Below are 19,612 nucleotides of genomic sequence, written 5' to 3'. Positions count from 1 at the left end.
GTTATTACACTCTTAAATCCTGCTATTATTCCTGCGTCTTTTGCGATCTTACAAAGCTTCAAACGACACGTCGACTATTAAATCAGTCGTCGACGATTTTGATAGTCGACGTGATCGTGACTAGTCGACAAATCGTGGCAGCCCTACTGCCCACTGTGGCTACTGTTGGTGTCATTTTGGTTCATCCTTTTCTCCTTCAAGCCCTCTTCTCCAGTCAGGATTCTACTAAGATCTAGTGTCTTAGTTATTTCGTTATGGGCTGTTGGTTGTGTACCCAGAATGTAGTGTAGGAATAGGCACACAAATTTTCCTTTACAGAGTGGCATAAGGCAAAAGTGGAAAATGAGCATTTCAGTTCTTCACCTTTTGATTTTTTTAAGAAGAAGGTAAAGAAGTTTTAAAAAAACAAAAAACAAAACACTTTTAAAATAAAAAATTCCACTCAAGCTTTTACTGGGATTCCTGTCTGGTTTTAGTCTGTGACCAGCCAAATTTTTGCCATTTTTGCCCCCCTGTGCAGTGACATGCTTTAGATTCTTTTTCCCAAATCTGTCTTGTCAATGTTTTGGGCAGCAGGCGTATGTAAACCAGAGAATCACTGTTGCATTTTTGGTATTTGAAAATGGCAAAACAGAGCAATATGGTAGTGCATTTTTCCATGGGACAATCTGTACACTATATTTGGGCATGTGGGTTGGCTAGAGAGGCAGAGGCATGTGCTTATTTGTGTTTGACGCTCCTCCAGGTTTTCTGGAACTTAAATGGTCCAAGCAAGCAGCCTGCCTCTTGATGGCAATGGATCAGTGTTTACATGCTCCACACGGCCTTACTTCCATTAAACAAAGCCAACCCACTTGAGAGTGAAACCTGAGCCCTTTCTGTCCATCCAATCAGATTAGGAGCTTGAAGGGAGTGTTTCCACCTAATTTTCTAGTCATGTAGAACAGCTATTTAGATTCTTGATATGGTCACAGGAAGTAAGTGTAGATGGTAGAACTGTGGCCTTTTTCTGTCCTGCAGAACACATGTTGTGCTTTTTATTGTGTAGATAATGTCTCAAGGTTAGTCATTTACAGCAGGGACATGATGTTAGAATTCAAAGTGATAGGTAGTTTTATTAGATTACAAGGCTCTAGACTCTAGTAAATTCATAATCATAATTGTTTTGGTCAGTAGTGTTGTACTGTGGTGATTGTGTTGACTAAAATGGCTTTGCCCTTGACTGTTAAATTAAAACAAAACTAAAAAAACAAAAGGGGGGGAAAAAAGAAGCAATTGAATCAGTGAGGAGGGTGGAGGACACATTGTGATCTGGTAGGACGTTTTATGCCCAGACTAATAGGTGTTTTGATTATATAGCTGTTCTCAAAAGGCCAAGTGCTCATCTGCCCCAACTGTGAAAAGTTTGCTTGTGCAGACGGCCCCAGTTGGCAGTAAACTTGCATGCCTTGGGAGACCTACACAGTAGTAACTAGAAAGTAATAGAGAGCCATAGCTAATCGCAAACTGTAGCATGCTACAGACAGTAAACTGGGTGAGAGATTCTGAGGGCTCTCAAGACCAAAGTAACTGTTCATGATTCTTCCACAGATTCAACTGTGGAAATGTTGCTTTACTTCCTGTCAATTGGTAAACTTTACTGAAAGCCCTCTTCCCATCATTACTCTACCTGAACAAAATGGTGATTTGAGCTTTTAGGTTGGGGCAAAAATTCACTGCTGTAAAGTAAAAAGATGAAACCTGCTTTAAAAAATGCAAAAAGGAGTCTTTAAATGCAGATTATTTTGTTTTGACGATCTTAAAATTAAGCTTGCTATACTACATGTGTCCATTTTTGTTAACTTAAATGGCATTTCCAAACATGGGAGACAAAACATCTGAAATAGCAAGTCATAGTAACAAAGATTTATAGCTAATGCAAGTAGTCCAGAGGCATTTAAGTAGACGTTAAGGTACCAAGTTCATTGCATTTGACGTTAACTGAATTTGTGTTTAATATTTTGGATATGTTTGTGCATGCCCACGGCCACGACACAGAAATGAAAGAGTAAAACAAAAATAAACAACCCTCATGTCAAACCTGACCATAGTTTTCACCTTAGCTGAGGGCTCCAGTTATAGAGTACATCTCTTACAAGCTAATTAAATGTGTGGTTAATAGTTCACTAATGAGTTGACTCACCATATTGTTTTATTACCATTTACTGCATCTATTTTTTTTAGATATTTATATGACCCTAGGACACCCATAGACAGTGCCTCTGTGACTAAAACTCTGTTAGTGGAGCTGTGGTTCATCTAGTTTCTGCTGGCTTTGACATCCATGTCACCCTCTCCTTTTTCTTTCTCTGCTTACTGGCTGGCTGTCAGCCAAAGTGTGTAAGCTTGTAGTGAGAAAGAAGCCTTATGCGTGTCCTGTGAATACCATGTAAAACGGGCCCACTCTGAACAGCACGTGTGGGCAGCTGGTCATACTGTCTTCCCATGTGTAGTGAGGAATGTAGTTGTTTTTTTCCCTTTTTTCTTCTCTCTTCCAGTCCTATGGAAACTTCCTGTGTTCCAGTGCGATGCAGTGAACTTGTAAAACAGTATTTTCCAAAGGAAAGATCGTAACTGACTCTTGTCTATTAGTAGTTTAAAAAAAAAAACAAGGAAAAACAGCCACACAAACATTTTATTACCATTTTCTGTTTATTGCACTGTTGTAGGTGAGCTTTGCATGGCTGACAGTTAAAAATGGAGCCCTATTTATTTAAAGCGAGGCGTTTTAGCTCCTCTTCTTTTAAGTTGATTTTCTTATTGCTCATTGCGAATAGAAGGTTTGATCAGCAAATGGGTAGACTTTCTATGCTAACAGCCTGGTACGAGTTGACTGTCTGAAACTGAGTGCTTAGAGGACCCTGAATTTTGGTGGTAAATACACAGAACTCATTATTTAAACCTATCACAGTGATTGATATAGAGATTTTCCTGGTGACTGTTTCAACTAACAGAGGACTGAAGACCTAGTCTAAAAGCTAGAAAACGCATGGTTAACAATCATGTGGTTGAGTTTACACTGAGACTGCTGCATCTGTTCTTTTACATCAAAGTACTGCAAAACTGTGCTGGTTTGTCCACATGTTTGCAACTAGCAGAAGTACTCCTGGATTGTATTTGATGACTAGCCAGGGCAGCAGCATTTTAAACATTAGTTGCACACATCCTTAATATGAGCATCAACCATTGTAACTTTATTTATTTTTAAACATGATGATTAGAGTGATTTTCAAGCTCCAACTACTATCCTGGACTATATCAGGTTTCTGGTGTAGCTATTCCTATTTAGACCATAGCACCCTGGTACATCATTCAGGTGTACCCAGGCCTGTCACACTTAGTCAGCAGTGTGTGGGCTTTTGTGTAACTGGAGCTGTGTTGTCCCAGTGGCCAACATTTACCACCGGATCAGTTCATTGATGAAACATTAATGAATATGCCATCTGTGTGACACTGACGCGTCTACTTCTGTTTGTGCTCGTCCTCATTTAGCAACGCTGTGTGTAATGCGACTGGTTTGCCTCCAGGCATCCCCGTCAGTTCAAAGCTACTGTTGTTGAAGATGTCATTTCATAGACACAGCAGTGTCATGTAACGTTGCTGTGGATGTGCATGGAACCCTTTGTTGCAAAGGTTGGCACAGCACAAATTTCAAGCCTTGATTTGACTAAAAGGATAATGTTTGAACTTGTTTTGGCTAAATATACCAACAAAAATGGCGAGAACTGTAGCATGATTAATCTGGTGCATAACTAGACTGCATTGAGCAGGTGTTTTTCGGCACAGGAATGTCTTAAAGTGGCCATTAAATATTAAATTCTAAAGGTTTGCTTCAGTAAATACATTTATTGGAACATCCAGTAAATGTTGCTCAGTGTGATGTGACAGTAACCTCTTTTTCCTTCATTCTCACCAACTTAACAGATGGCTCTCAGTCACATGAACGCTTTTGAGCACCACACCCAATCCTGCATCTCTACCCTAATTTTTCTGTCTTACCTCTGGTCTATATATATATATATATATATATATATATATATATATACCTACCTATACCATTTGCTTTGCTTGTTATACCTTTTGCTCTCCATGTTTGACTTGGAATTATTTTTCCAACCACCAGAAGGCCCTATTATGCCTCCTGGACAGGGTGTGTCCTCATGAAGTATAGCCCCTTTTACAGGAATTTATTTACAAAAACATTCAAGTATGCATAAAAAAAAAAGTGCATTTGGTTGGAGTGTACAGTCTTGTTTTCGAGTATAAATTTTAATGCATAAACTGAGTCCTTGTGATTTGTGCCAAGTTTAGTGGGGAATGAAGCCAACCAAGTTCAGGAACTCAACTCAAGCTGTGCTGTGTCAAGTCTCACCCTCACTGTCAGCAATTTGAAACTTAAGCTGCCAAGTTTTTCATCCTTACCTCTGACCTGTCAGTCCTGCTCCTGCACTGAATCACTGCCTGATCACTGATGTTTTAATCTCTGTAGGCTTTGAGGGAAATGGTTACTCATTGCTTCTCATTTTCTATTTATTATTATTATTATTATTATTATTATTATTATTATTCCTTTATTTATCCAGGTAAAAAAAATCTCATTGAGATTAAAAATCTCATTTCCAAGAGAGACCTGGCATCATGGCAACAAAAGTCACATACCACATAGGTATATAACATTTAAAACATCATTTGTTATGCGGTTAAGAGCTCAGAGCTCTGTCTCTTCCGCTGTGATAAATCATTTCAAATGTGATTTAACTGACTGGGAAGATATTTTGATTATTGTGGAGCAATATCGTGAATTTCACTGATTAGGGCACATATGTTGCCATACCCCCCCATACATACATGACATTGCCTAATGGTGCTGGACACCTGGGGACCTACACGTTGAATTGCAGTCACCAACCAATCATTTGATAGAAAGTAAAACCTTTTTAAATGTTTTCTAAGATTTGTTTGAACTTTTATAGTAATATTTAGCTTTTTAAGTGCGATTGGTGAAAACTAGACCTTTGACTGTGCTTTCAGCTATCACAGACTGTTTTCATAGTTTTTTTTTTCTATTTTTATAAATGAAATGATTAGTAAAAGCACTGCTTTAATTCCTCAGACCGACACAAAGTCAATTCCAGTACTCTGGGGAGTAGGGCTGTGCGATATGACCAAAATCTCATATCCCGATATAAGACATCTATCGTCCCGATAACGATATAAATCACAAAAATGAATCTCGGGCAGCTCGACTTGCGTGAAGTGTTTCCAGCTGGGTGTCGTGTACCTGGAGTCGAGTGTTTTAACCGATGCATGTAACGATACATTTTTAGACATAAATTTAATGGCCGCCGTTTTCTTTGAGTATTTATTACACAGCCTGCTGCGGGGAAAAGCCTGTTCTAACGTTTGAGTCTAAGGTTTATTTTTTAGCACCTGACGGGTCTTTTTTTGCTTTTCATCCGTAAATACTCTGCATACTCTTTCACGTGATTCAGTTTATTTTGAAAAGTCTCAACAGGATCTTGAGCTTTATTGTGAAAGGTTTATATGTAAAATAAACAAGCGGACACGCGTTGGTTTTACCGTCGTTGTTGCTAACAACAACGCATAAAAACAGGCGCTTGTCCGTCTGTAGTATATTAAATATAAGAGAAAGAGAGAACTTTAAGAAATTAATATAGCCACTACAGTGACCATCAAAACGATGAAAAAATATTGCCGTAAACAGTTTATTTTGCGACACCACGAAACAAACTATAGCGTAAAATGAAACGATAGACGTTTTTATATCGTCATCCAATATATATATGTGTTATATCGAACAGCCTTACTGGGGAGTCAAAAAGTGGTGTCAGAAGAAAATTCAACATTGCTCCTAAGCAGCTCTGCTCCATTCATATTTTATTCATACATACTGACCAAATTACATTAGAGTACAAAACACAACTGGTTTAAAATGAAGCAGCACTAATGTTAGAGGCAGCAATTGGGAATAAACATGACTGGCAACATTTCAAACACTAGAATAAGCTTGTTGGAGGAAAGTGTTAGACTTCTCTCCAAGTCTCAGCTCTCTGGAAAGCTGCTCTTCTAGGTTATGTAACACCACAGTGATATAGGCAAGTGGGATTATGTGATAAATGGTACCAAGGGTCCTGAAGCTTTCAAGTCAGGCAGGCCAGAGGACTGGGATGTAATTTGATCCTAGAAGGTGAGGCCAGAGGAGGAATTCATTATTTGTTTTTAAATGTGTGCTCTCATCACTTGAAAACAAGGAAGCAGTAGTACTGTTTGCTGTAAAATGAAACCTAGTGGTGCTGTTGGTAAGTGAAACTGCTTGACATCAATGTTCTGTTGAGAATGCATTTGACAGAGGTTAATTTAACTTGACCTATTTTTAGGTATCCTGAATGAAGCCATGGTGACGTGTGTTCTCTAAACCATGAAATTAAAAGTAATTCTTCTGTAATGCAGATTGGAGCTTTTCAGTTTCTGTTTACCCTTAAATGAAACTTAGTGTGTGATTGAGGCTGAAATTTCTCCAGCGTCATTGGAGGGTGGAGCAAAAAAACCCAAACAACTATTTGCATTCTTGGATGTCCAAAAGAAATGAATTGTATGTGGTACCAGCTTGTGTTCTGTATAAAAACCTGCACTTAAGGTTATCAAACTTTTCAGAAGGAAGATGCAAACAGCAGTAACATGTTTGATGTGAAAGAAGGAAGCGAATGAAACTAAATGAAGCCATTCTGTTCACTTTATTTCTGTATTTGAGGTCAGCAGTCTGAAGCTTTCTTTAAGATGAAACCGTCCTTCCAGCTAATGGAAGCATCTTTGTGACAGATGTAATATCAGCATGCTTTTCTGGGGAGAAAAAATTGCTTTGGGGATCTTGTCTTGTCTTTATCTGCACATAGTGGTAATCAGTTTTCAGTTAGTATTACTTAGAAGTAGAGCAGGGCGATATGGCCAAAAATATTTATCACGATATATATATATATTTGAAAATTTGCAATAACGATATAACTGACGATATAATTGATGCGAGACAAAATACAACTCCACAACATTACTAGCGCAAAAAGACAACCTTCCATTTATTTTCACTTAAACAAGAAGCTGGTTTTTATGTACATTAAAGCTTTATAAAAATGTAACAGTGCAAATGCAAATTCCTTGCTGAAAGCTGACACATCCTGAGCATAACCATGTATAATATCCACTGAAGTTAAAAAGAGGTGCTTTGCAACATTAAACTACAGTGTGCAGTACGTATTTTTCGGACCATAAGGTGCACGGGATTAAGGCATATTAAGCGAAACAAAGCAGTCAGATAAATCAAACTTTATTAAACTCATTCTTCTTGCTTCCTCCACTTCTGTACCATTGATTCATTAATGTTGAATTCTCTGGCAGCTGCTCTATTCCCATTTTGTTGCAGTATATTAATGACTACCCTCGTATTGTGGATGGATTATTTCAGTTGTTCTCCTGACTGAAGTTTGGTCCGTTTACAGCATCCTGCCATGCGATTGCATTTGTCTTTAACTATCAGGAACCTTAACGTTAACTTTTATAAGTGGGAAAAGTGTTAGTGTTTGTCCTCCAGCTTCACTGTTTATGTTATGCTAACATAGCTGTGTCGCTAGCGATCACGTAGCACATCATTATATACCAACTAGTCCAACTTCAGTAACCCTACAAACGTCACTGCTGTTTAGTTTCCTGTCTTCATTTATGTTGGAAGTGATAGCAGAGCTGTACGTTTGAATTTTTTCAGAAATCTCTCAGTCAGAACATGCTATATCATGCTTAGGTAACTAGCGAAACTAGCGAGCTAACTTCCGCTAGCTTCCTGCTAACTTCTAACTCCGTTAAATGTAATAAATTTTGTTTTCATGGATGCCTGGAAGTTAAACTTCTTAGTTACACCTGGTAAAGCAGCAATGCTGATCGTTTTATTAAAGATGAAAGAATTTAGACAGTTTTTAACTCTCAGTGATGCTGCAGTGTTCGTTTGACCAGAAGCTTACGGAGTTTAGGACCCAGATTACTCCCAGATTTAAGAGCATCTTAGTCCGACAAATACGACAATAACGACGGCCGCTTGCATGTTCTGCAAAAAAATGTGCTTTGTCGTGTATCTGACGGACAAACACCAAAACAGTTCCACATCACTGAAGTTGCACCATTTTTACAAACCAATTCTGGTTCATCTGTTTCACTCAACAATCGGCCATGTGCGTATGAAAACAAAGGCACTGCGCGTGCGCGTTTTACTCATATTCTATCGCGATATTTCATTTTCCTATCGTTGCCCAACATTATACCGGTATTACCGTGAACGGTATAATATGGCCCAGCCCTACTTAGAAGTATCATCTCCCCACAATTTTTCTTTGCATTTTCAGTAACTCGTTCACTTACGAACAGCCAGTTGAGCAGCATTGAGACCCAAGAATAGCAGTTAAATATTAAAGTTTTCATTTATCACAGTTAGAACAGTAGTAATATTTTTAGAAATCATCCTACTTGACCCTCTGCTAATGGAACTAGAATTCCTGATTTTAAAAGTGTACTTAATTTCCTAGTCTAATCATTGCTCAAGTTAAATGCCCTATGCTACTTTGATCTAGAATAGGGCATGATGTGCCCCTTTCAGAGTTTGGGGTGTTTCATAAAATTGTCTTAATTAATAAAATAGGAGTGCCTACTTTATAATTAATTATGATTATTGTTATTATTATTTTAAGTAGCCATCTTTTTGTGTTTAGATTAACTGTTAATTTGTACACACAATGTTTTTATCCAGCAAATCAGGGGTTAGTTTAAGGACATCAAGATGGTATTTGACTAAAGGGGGAGAGAGTTCTGCATTGTAGGTACAGTTAAGTTTCTGAAAACAAGAAATGATGAAGGTGAGGCTCAGTTTCCTTAACTATCAGGTGAGGAGAGCTTGATGTATAAAGCCCCAGTAAGATGACACACACAAGCTCTTTGGAGTGGAATCTAAACAACAGTCAGCAATACCAGCTGTCATATGCTTTTTCTTTACTGGTATCACTGTCTAATATGAATTGGTTAATTTTGGCCTAACGTGTGTCAATTGTCTGCACACAAACTTGTCTCTCCTTATGTGTATGTAGACATGACTGGTCAGTGAAAATGTCAACACACGTGGACAAAGTGACCCATTCCAAGGACAAAAGCTTAGCCCTTACTACTTTCCCCCTTTTTCTTTTAAACGGACATATGCACTGTAGAGGTTCCTGTTGTTTTTACGCTGCCTGACAGTTTACCAAATATAAATGGTTGGCTTTAAACTTAAAACACCACTAGTTATGTTATTTTTGGAAGACTAAAACTCGCATGCTATTTGGAGGAATAACACCCAGATATTACGTGTCTCAGAACACCACCATTAGGCAACTCGTATGCTCTGTCATAATATGAAATTCAGTCAAAACATTTTATTTATTTATTTTCTATTTTTTTTGATTGTACTGATAAGCATGAATTTATTTGCCAAGGGAAGGTCAAGTCTTTGGATCCAGCCTGCTGAGTTGTCTTTAATTTTTGGCCTGCTCACTGCAAAATGTGCATGAATACAGTGCTTGCATCTTCTAAACAATTGTCCTTGCAAAAACTGTTCAAATATTATAATAATTTGCCTGGAGATCATACTCTCATTTGGATTTTCAGCAACTAAAGAAACACTGCTGCTAGTTATATCCTTTTCCTGGCATTACATATTTGCAATGCTACTGTCAGAGGATCCCAGAATGGTTCAACCCAATGAGCGAAATTTTACCTTTTGTTTTTGGCATTAGACTTTTACTAATTACTTTTAGTAATGTATTTTTAACTGTTGTTGCTGTGTGGTGTTTTTTTTTTTTTTTTTTTTTAAAAACACAAATTTACATTGTGGTGGTTTCTGCATTTTTATTTTCATTCTTTGCCTCTACTTAACTGGTATATGGATTTGGATGCATATGTCCTATATGATATATTATTGTACTGCTGTACTGTCACAAACAACCAGATGGAGTAAGATTTCATGCAGTAATGACTAAACTTTAGATTAATTTTTTTTTTTTTTAAATAATGATACCTTATATTTTAAGTTTTATTTCAGTCTGGTATTCTTCCACTATTTTTGACAGCACTGTTTTGTTCTCTACAGGCTACATGAGGAGATTATAGACTTCTATAACTACATCTCCCCACGGCCAGAGGAAGAGAAAATGAGACTGGAGGTGGTGGACAGAATCAAGGAAGTCATCCATGACTTGTGGCCAAGTGCTGAGGTATATTTTATTCTTAAACCCTAACAACTGCAAAAGTTTTCTTTAGGCAGAATGTTGGTTTGGATATTGAGAGATAATAGATTTATTTTTTGGGGGAAAAAATCCACTTGTGGGGTTTGTCAGTGAAAGCACCACTTCAGATTATTAGCTTTAATCTGAAAGCTATCTAATGTCTATTTTACCGTATCTTATTTTATTTTTTGCACAAATAAATGATTTGTAACACAGTGAAAACCTTTAACATGCTTTCTTAAGTGAATTTTAAGGAAGTGCTTGAAAAGGACAGTTTCTGCAAATAGCTTTTATTGCAAAGTACTTTGTGGAGTCATAAATGCTGACAGAGACCGAGCTCTATGGCCATACTACCTTTGACACAGTGGTCTCTGTAACTTATACAGGTCCTTCTCAAAAAAATTAGCGTATTGTGATAAAGTGCATTATTTTCTGTAATGTACTGATAAACATTAGACTTTCATATATTTCAGATTCATTACACACAACTGAAGTAGTTTGAGCCTTTTATCGTTTTAATATTGATGATTTTGGCATACAGCTCATGAAAACCCAAATTTCCTATCGCAAAAACTTAGCATATTTCATCCGACCAATAAAAGAAAAGTGTTTTTAATACAAAAAAAGTCAACCTTCAAATAATTATGTTCAGTTATGCACTCAAAACTTGGTCGGGAATCCTTTTGCGGAAATGACTGCTTCAATGCGGCGTGGCATGGAGGCAATCAGCCTGTGGCACTGCTGAGGTGTTATGGAGGCCCAGGATGCTTCGATAGCGGCCTTAAGCTCATCCAGAGTGTATCCCACAGATTCTCTATGGGGTTCAGGTCAGGAGAGTTGGCAGGCCAATTGAGCACAGTAATACCATGGTCAGTAAACCATTTACCAGTGGTTTTGGCACTGTAAGCAGGTGCCAGGTCGTGCTGAAAAATGAAATCTTCATCTCCATAAAGCTTTTCAGCAGATGGAAGCATGAAGTGCTCCAAAATCTCCTGATAGCTAGCTGCATTGACCCTGCCCTTGATAAAACACAGTGGACCAACACCAGCAGCTGACATGGCACCCCAGACCATCACTGACTGTGGGTACTTGACACGGGACTTCAGGCATTTTGGCATTTCCCTCTCCCCAGTCTTCCTCCAGACTCTTGATGGCATCTTGATTTCCGAATGACATGCAAAAGTTGCTTTCATCCGAAAAAAGTACTTTGGACCACTGAGTAACAGTCCAGTGCTGCTTCTCTGTAGCCCAGGTCAGGCGCTTCTGCCGCTGTTTCTGGTTCAAAAGTGGCTTTACCTGGGGAATGCGGCACCAGCCCATTTCCTGCACATACCTGTACACGGTGGCTCTGGATGTTTCTACTCCAGACTCTACTGCTTCCGCAGGTCCCCCAAGGTCTGGAATCGGTCCTTCTCCACAATCTTCCTCAGGGTCCGGTCACCTCTTCTCGTTGTGCAGCGTTTTCTGCCACACTTTTTCCTTCCCACAGACTTCCCACTTAGGTGACTTGATACAGCCCTCTGGGAGCAGCCTATTCGTTCAGAAATTTCTTTCTGTGTCTTACTCGTTTAGAGGACCTTTTCATGATATGCTAATTTTTTGAGATAGGAATTTTGGGTTTTCATTAGCTGTATGCCAAAATCATCAATATTAAAACAATGACAGGCTTGAACTACTTCAGTTGTGTGTAATGAATCTGAAATCTATGAAAGTCTAATGTTTATCAGTACATTACAGAAAATAATGAACTTTATCACAATATGCTAATTTTTTTTGAGAAGGACCTGTAACTGTCAGATACCAGTGTTGGTTTACAATACTAATCAGGCTGTTTGTGATGTAGCTAATGGCTACAGGCGTCAGGCTTTTATAAAGCATCCTGTTTTCTGTTATCTCGCTGCTGCACAGTACTGTTTGGGTCATTTTATTACTGCCACCTCAGGCATTATTGTACCCGCTGACTTTGATCCTGCTGATAGAGCAGTGTGCTTCAAAGTGTGTCTGCCCTGGGAATAGCAGCTCCTAAATGAGGAGCACAACACTGTCCCAATTGTGGTCAGCTTTATTTATTTTTTCCCCCCCCACCATGAAGTGAGCAGGAGCAGCGTTGTCATCAGGTCAGTGTGATGCCTGTTTAATTAGCTTAGATGCCAAGAAGTCCAGCAGTCACGCTGTTGCTGTACCAAATTGAAATCTTGCCAGGTAAACATGTAGGATTGTCTCATTCAAAAAGCACCAAGAAATGTTAATGGTATGTATGCAATAACTTGGCAGTTATTCACCACACTTAGGCCACAAGTGAAAGTGTTACTGGAGATGCCAAACTGGGATCAAACGACTCTTTTCACCTTCCTAACCACCTATAGTTACCTCACCCTTCACAGAAATCTTCAAGAACTACTATTCATTCATTCATTCGGTCATGGCTCTACACTCAGCTTAATGCTCTACATGTGACAGTCCTGTAAACCAGAGTTTATACTTCTGGGTTATAGTGGAATGTGTAGAGGAGGTTTAAGGGAATTAAATGTGGGCTATGGCTTAATTCTATTTGTGTAGTCCTCTGAGAGAGGTTAAAAGGGAAGGTTGAAGATGTATTTTCATTAACAGAGTGCAGGTTATAAGATTAGTAGCTAAAAAGGCTGTTGTTATTGTAAAAGCTGTTCAATTTGTGTAAGCCTGCCACTAAATCACTGCTATGTTGAGCTGTAAAAATGTATTCATGCACGCTGTAGAACAGGTTTTTGTTGTAGTCAGTTGTAGCGTGGGAAAATCAAGGAAAGCTATCATAGTGCTTGTTTCAGTTTGCCAGCAGGGTAATCTATGTCATGGGTTGTCAGAGCTATAAAGGTGTGTAGGAGTTTAAAGAAACATTGTGATTAAAAAGACCTTTGTGACATGCTTTATCTGCATTTCTTATCCTAAACAAAAAAATATCTACATGTGTGTAACTGCTTGTCCTTTATCTTCAGGTGGAAGTGTTTGGGAGTTTCAGCACTGGTCTTTATCTGCCAACAAGGTGAGCTATGCAGCATTCATCATTTTTGCCAAACTGTAACTGAACTGGCTTATTACCACAGTTACTTAACTCACCTATGGAGAAAGTGCTCTGTCTAGCCAGGCTTTGAGGGTCAAGTGGTTTAGTAATTTTAGCACCACTGATCCTGGAGCTCGTAAAGGATTTACTCAGAGTGGCTCCCCACTGCTGACAGACAACAAGAAGACAACAACACCCCACCCCCCTCAACACACAGGCAGGCATGCCACCTGCATTAGTGAACTCTTAACACCATACTGAGCGCTTTAAAAGGGCTCAGCTGTTCATTAATGCTTTATTTTTCACTGACTGATTTCTTTGACATTTTTGGATCATTTCTAGAGACATGACTGTTTGTATTGAGCTGCCAGAGTAGAGTGTTTTGTGGTCTGCGTGTATATTTTTGTTTGCACGCCTCTTGTTTGTACTGGGTGCTTGTGTGTGACACATGGCACTGCTGACTTAATACACATTGGCTGACTCTTAAAAGGCTCTGTCAGGAGCTGCACATTGCTTTTCCACAAGAGGGAACCAAAGCCATCTGCCATCTATCTGCAGTTATCTAACACACAGGATAGGTTTAAGGTGGACCACTTGTGCGTTTCCTTGGCATTTGTTTTGTGTATGCAGTTAGTGATGGAAGCTCATGCTCAAATTTTGAAATGATGTCACAAGTAATTCTTCTGAGTCACACATTTGGGCTTCACACGTCCACACCCTGCTTGTAATGCTCAGCAGAGACTGGACCACAGTTTGAGAACCCACAGCCTTAAAATTACTTTTGAACTTCGGGGCTAAGACAGGGCAGTATAAGAAAGATGAGGATTATATAAAACTTTTGTGTACTTGATTACAAATTATGGAACAAGTGAACTTCAAATCCAGCTGGTTTATCATATAATACCTGTTGACTGGAGTAGAAAATTTTAGCAAAATCACGCCACACTCACTTGTACAGAGGAACAATGTGCAGTGTCTTTATGTGCGACGATAAATTTCAGCTGAAGTTATTTTAGTTGTGCACCTAATGTTAAAGCTGCATTGTTTTTAGTTTAGTGAGGGTCAATATTTTTGTCACATGACAAACTTGAAACTAAATGTTTTGCTGTGAAGATAAACCAGAAATGCTTCTGCGGTGTGTTGGTGTTTTTGAGGGACTCATATAGAAGAGTTGGATTAAAATAACTTTTTTTTCCCTCCTCTTCATTTTCCCCTCTCAACAGTGACATTGACCTGGTAGTTTTTGGGAAGTGGGAGTCACTCCCTCTCTGGACTTTAGAAGAGGCGCTCCGAAAGAAAAACGTCGCAGATGAAAACTCCATCAAAGTTTTGGACAAAGCCACAGTAAGACTTCATTTCCAGTTTTTCTTCTGTGTTTAGAGGTATAAATCTGTAAAGCCACAACCTGTGGAAAAAGCAAACATGGAATCATTGCAAGCTACTAATTATCTGCAATAAATCAGATTCATGTAGAGCAATTCGCCTTAGTTTTCAGTGTCTTCAATTCAGGCAAGCAGCTGTATGAAATCACTGATGACGCTGATAAGCATAGTTGTCTTATTATAGTCAGGCATGTGTACAGACATGCACATGAAGAGAAATGCCAGCATCAGAACTTTGGTATCCTTCAAGTGTTTTGTTGCTACAAATGACAGAGTACATTTCATCCAAACTAAAGTGATGTGGTTCTAGCAGTGGCACAGCATGTAATGATCTTGAAGCTAACATTGTCATTCATATCACATCATTTTTGTTTTTTCAACCAATTCCAAAAGTTTAATTAACAATCTGTGCTTTGTTAATAGATTTTTCCTAACATTTGGGTTTATACCACCTCAGAAGATTTAGTAAAAGCCTTTTCTGCTTTGCAACTGTCGCTTATTATGGTTCTTAAAAAGCCTATAAGCAGTTGTAGGGGAATATCAAGTGGATTTTAGTTGAGGATTATCAGTTGTGTATGATTGCATGTGAACCTGTTGTTTTCACACTTACAGACACACTTGGACACAAAGTAGTTTATAGGTGCAGATTTAAAATTATAAATGTCTTTTATAACAAGTGTGAGGGATTCGTATTCTGTGTCACACATGTTCCAGGTTCCCATCATTAAACTGACAGACTCTTACACTGAAGTTAAAGTGGACATCAGCTTCAATGTGACGAGTGGAGTGAAAGCTGCACGTCTCATCAAGGAATTCAAAGAGGTACAGTTTACAGTACAGTTTCTGTTCAGTATGTATGATCCTTTTTTTTTGCTCCATGTATTTTTCTGTATTAACATCTGTAAGGCTGAGTTCCCTCTTTTAGAGATGTGTACATTGTTTGAGCACTGTTGTAGTTGATCTTAGACCTTAATCTGTGTGGGATCACCCCGAGGTCTTCCTGAATCCTGAAGATGCTTGCTTTCTCGTGAGGCTACTTTATATAAAAATGTACAATATAATAATCCCTATTGTCTTTATTCTGTAGAAATATCCTGTGCTGCCTTATCTGGTCCTGGTGCTGAAGCAGTTTCTACTGCAACGGGACCTCAATGAGGTTTTTACCGGTGGAATTGGCTCCTACAGTCTCTTTCTCATGGCTGTCAGCTTTCTGCAGGTTGGTTCTGTAGTTTAAACCCAGCCGCCCAATGTTCCGAAACAAAATACAAAGACTACAAAATATAAAAACCCTTACCTGTGAATAAAATGTTCAGAAATTTGCAGTTTGAACTGAGAAACAAGAATTGCAGCTAACTTACTGATTTACAGTACTTCTAACAACCACCTGTACTTTGTTTCCAGCTTCACTACAGGGAGGATGTGTTTGGTCTCAACATCAACATTGGTGTTTTGCTCATTGAATTCTTTGAGCTCTATGGGCGCAACTTCAACTACCTGAAAACAGGCATCAGGATAAAAGACGGCGGGTGCTACGTTGCCAAAGACGAGGTTCAGAAGAACATGTTGGATGGCTACAGGCCCTCCATGCTCTACATTGAGGACCCACTACAGCCAGGTAGAAATTATTCTAATTCCTCAGAGGTGTTGAATCTTAAATTGGTGCAACATGCATATTTAAATGCACAAGCCTTTGCTACACAAACAGTGTGTCGATAAAAAGCAAAGAAAATCCAGTCTGATCTTCAGTATTATATTAGCGTGACTGTAAAAACTGCTGCTCCAGTCTGACTATAATGTCACATACTGCAATTAAGACCTCATTATTTTTTTGGCTTCAGACTTGCAGAGCCATCTGTGTTATTCTAACCAAATGTAATATATAATGAAGGCGAATAATTATGAAATAGCAGAAACCTTAAAAAGTGCAAGTGGTTAAAGCCATACCTTATCAAAAGATTCAACACAGAACTTAAATGGTAGAAAATGGTGTTGTCATTAAACGGGCAATGTGGAATTGATAATTCTTCATCGTATTGGCGTGTTGGTAATGTTCTCACCTTCTGTCTTGTGTCCAACAGACAATGATGTTGGCCGCAGCTCTTACGGTGCCATGCAAGTGAAGCAGGCGTTTGACTACGCCTACGTGGTGCTCAGCCATGCCGTGTCACCCATCGCCAAATTCTACCCCAACAATGAGAGTGAGAGGTAAGGAACAAATTCAAGAAACTTGCGAGGACTTGTCTAATGCTAATTTAATTTCTTAATACTGAAATTCTCATTCTTTGGACTTAAACAACTGAGACAGTAGAATCAGTGATTGTTTTGGTACAGTCACATTCAGAGCGGAGGGTTATCAGCAAAAACAAGGGCTTCTTACAGTTTATCTTCAGTCTGTGAAATGATATCTACTTTCTTATACTTATTAGTTATTGTAAGAAAAAATTTTGTTGCTTGCATCACTTGATGCACACAAACCCTAATAACATTTGTATTCAGACTGCTGTTTTACTATGTATTTCTCTCTTGTGTCCTATCACAGCATACTTGGCCGGATCATCCGTGTGACTCAGGAAGTGGATGACTACAGAGAATGGATCCGAAAAAAATGGGGAAGCCCACTCAACAGTATGTTCAGGTTTTCTCATGTGTTTGAAAAAAGTAACTGCAAAGTAACTTTGACCCACTAAAGATCAGCAGTTCACTGTCTGCTGAATGTACTAATAACTCCAGACCAATTGTAGACCAAATGTAATCTTTACAGGCTTAATGTGTTCACTCTGCATTTGTCTTTTCCCGGCTTCTGTAGAAAATGAAGTCACATTGTTTGAATCGCAGCAGCTTGATGAGCGCAACAACAACGTTCCAGATGACGACAATGATCCTGTGGTGGCTGTACTGTCAACTCCTCTCAGCAAAACATCCTCCAACTCTTCTTCCCCGTCACTCCGCTCCTCTCCCTCCTCCTCCCCACTGTCGCCGTCTTCCACATCCTCTACTTCCACCTCAAGTGATGGGGTCAGTCCTGTGGCTGCATACATATTTCAAATATGACATTATTGCAAATATCTGTAACATTTAAAGCTTCCTAAGAAAGATTTATAGGTGACAAAATATTTTGGAAATTATATTTTGTAACAAATTTTGTCCCCCACCCAGGACTCTGATAGTACACCTTGTAAGACTGCCAAACAGCAGCCCAGCCGAGGATCCAGTGCTCACAGAGAAAAGTCTGCTGCTGTCAGCAATCACAGAACACAGAGCCACACTACCAGCACTCCACCTGGAGGCAACAAGGGAGGAAAGGTACTCACAGCTTCACATTAAATTCACACATACATCTCAAGATACCACAGATGTATCAATCTAACTTTTGACTAATTGTGATAGTTGTTAACCTCTTTAAATCAAGGATTTATCTTATTGAGATTTTTCAAACAGATCCAGTTTAAGAGCAAAGATTGAGGAACACATAAGACAAAAAGAAATTATAAAGGTTTATAGGTTGCAAGAGGAACTACAGATGCATAAATATAACATTTTAACATTTCAATTGCAAAATCATAGAATGCAACTTAATGTTTTTTTGCAGTAAATTTGGGCAATATTTAAGAGTAATGGCTAATGTTAGAATGCCCTGTGCTGGTAACTGCTGGATAACTTTGATTTGTATTTATTTTTTCTGGATAATGAAAGATTGCAAAAGAAATGGAGAAGCTTTTCTAGTGTGCTTTTTGTCACATTTCTGCACCATCACTGGCAAGTTACATTGACACTGTACAGCAGGTAAAATATTGAACACATCACCAATTTTCCAAGTAAATGTATTTCTAAAGGTGCTATTGACATGAAATCAACAAAATGTTGGTAACAGCCCATCTAAGCACACATGCAAAGAAATTAAACCATAAGAAATGACATGAGGGGGAAAAAGTGTTGAACACATGAAAAAAAGGGAAGTGCAAAAAGGCATAGCAAGTCATGACTTCAGCTGAAATCTCAGCTCTCGCAAGACCTTTGCAACCTTTTTATTGCAAAACACACAGATGGCATCAGCTACAGAAGAATTTCTAAACTGAAGGTTCCAGTGAGCACTGTTGGGGCCGTAATCCTGAAGTGGAAAGAACATCATTTCACCATAAACCAGGTGCTCCTGCAAGATTTCAGACAGAAGTGAAAAGAATTGTTACAAGAGTTGTTCAAAAGCCAATGACCACAGAGCTACAGCAGGTACAGTTGTTTCAAAGAAAACAATAAGTATTTTAATGCCATAGTGCACACCATGTCTGGAGGTCAAAAGGCACTGCATATTGCCCCCCCAAATACCGCACAAACAGTGAAGTACAAATCAGTTGAGCATCATGATATAGGGCTGGGCTTTTGTTTTGTTTTTTTGTTGTTGTTGTTTTTTTGGGGGGGTCTTCAGCATATGGGACTGGAATGCTTCATAGACTTGAAGGAAAGATGAATGGAAAAATATACCGACACATCCTTGATTAAAAATCTGCTGCCATCTACCAGGAGGATGAAGCTGGAACAAGGATGGATGTTTTAGCAAGACGATGATTCCAAACACTGCCAAGGGACCTCTCAATTGATTTCAGAGAAAGTACAGCTGCTACAATGCCCCAGCCAACCTGACCTGAATCCAACTGAAAGTCAGTGTAACAAAACAAAAACAAATAAAACCTCCCAAAAAACTAAAGGTCAGAATTCATAGAAGGGAACTTTCAGATTTTGAAGACTGTTTGTTTGGACAACTGGGCCAAAATCACACCGCAGGAGGGTCTTGAACAAACAAAGACTTTTGTACAAAGTATTACTTGTTCAGTACTTTATCC

The 19,612-nt window shown here is 38.8% G+C and overlaps 1 protein-coding gene across 1 annotated transcript in view; it reads left to right on the top strand.

Moving 5' to 3' along the window:
- The window catches only part of tent4b (terminal nucleotidyltransferase 4B), a 30,760-nt gene that overhangs the window by 8,540 nt on the left and 2,608 nt on the right, over positions 1-19,612 (top strand). Inside the window, exons 2-11 of the mRNA XM_080885843.1 lie at positions 10,220-10,343; positions 13,328-13,374; positions 14,616-14,736; positions 15,489-15,596; positions 15,862-15,990; positions 16,176-16,389; positions 16,853-16,979; positions 17,314-17,399; positions 17,581-17,789; positions 17,931-18,077. Coding sequence (XP_080741969.1) covers positions 10,220-10,343; positions 13,328-13,374; positions 14,616-14,736; positions 15,489-15,596; positions 15,862-15,990; positions 16,176-16,389; positions 16,853-16,979; positions 17,314-17,399; positions 17,581-17,789; positions 17,931-18,077 — 1,312 coding nt within the window. The remainder of the gene's footprint in view (positions 1-10,219; positions 10,344-13,327; positions 13,375-14,615; positions 14,737-15,488; positions 15,597-15,861; positions 15,991-16,175; positions 16,390-16,852; positions 16,980-17,313; positions 17,400-17,580; positions 17,790-17,930; positions 18,078-19,612) is intronic.

This window comes from Rhamphochromis sp. 'chilingali', assembly GCF_963969265.1.
Source record: "Rhamphochromis sp. 'chilingali' genome assembly, chromosome: 6".
Lineage (NCBI taxonomy): Eukaryota > Metazoa > Chordata > Actinopteri > Cichliformes > Cichlidae > Rhamphochromis > Rhamphochromis sp. 'chilingali'.
This window is presented reverse-complemented; position numbering and strand designations above follow the sequence as displayed.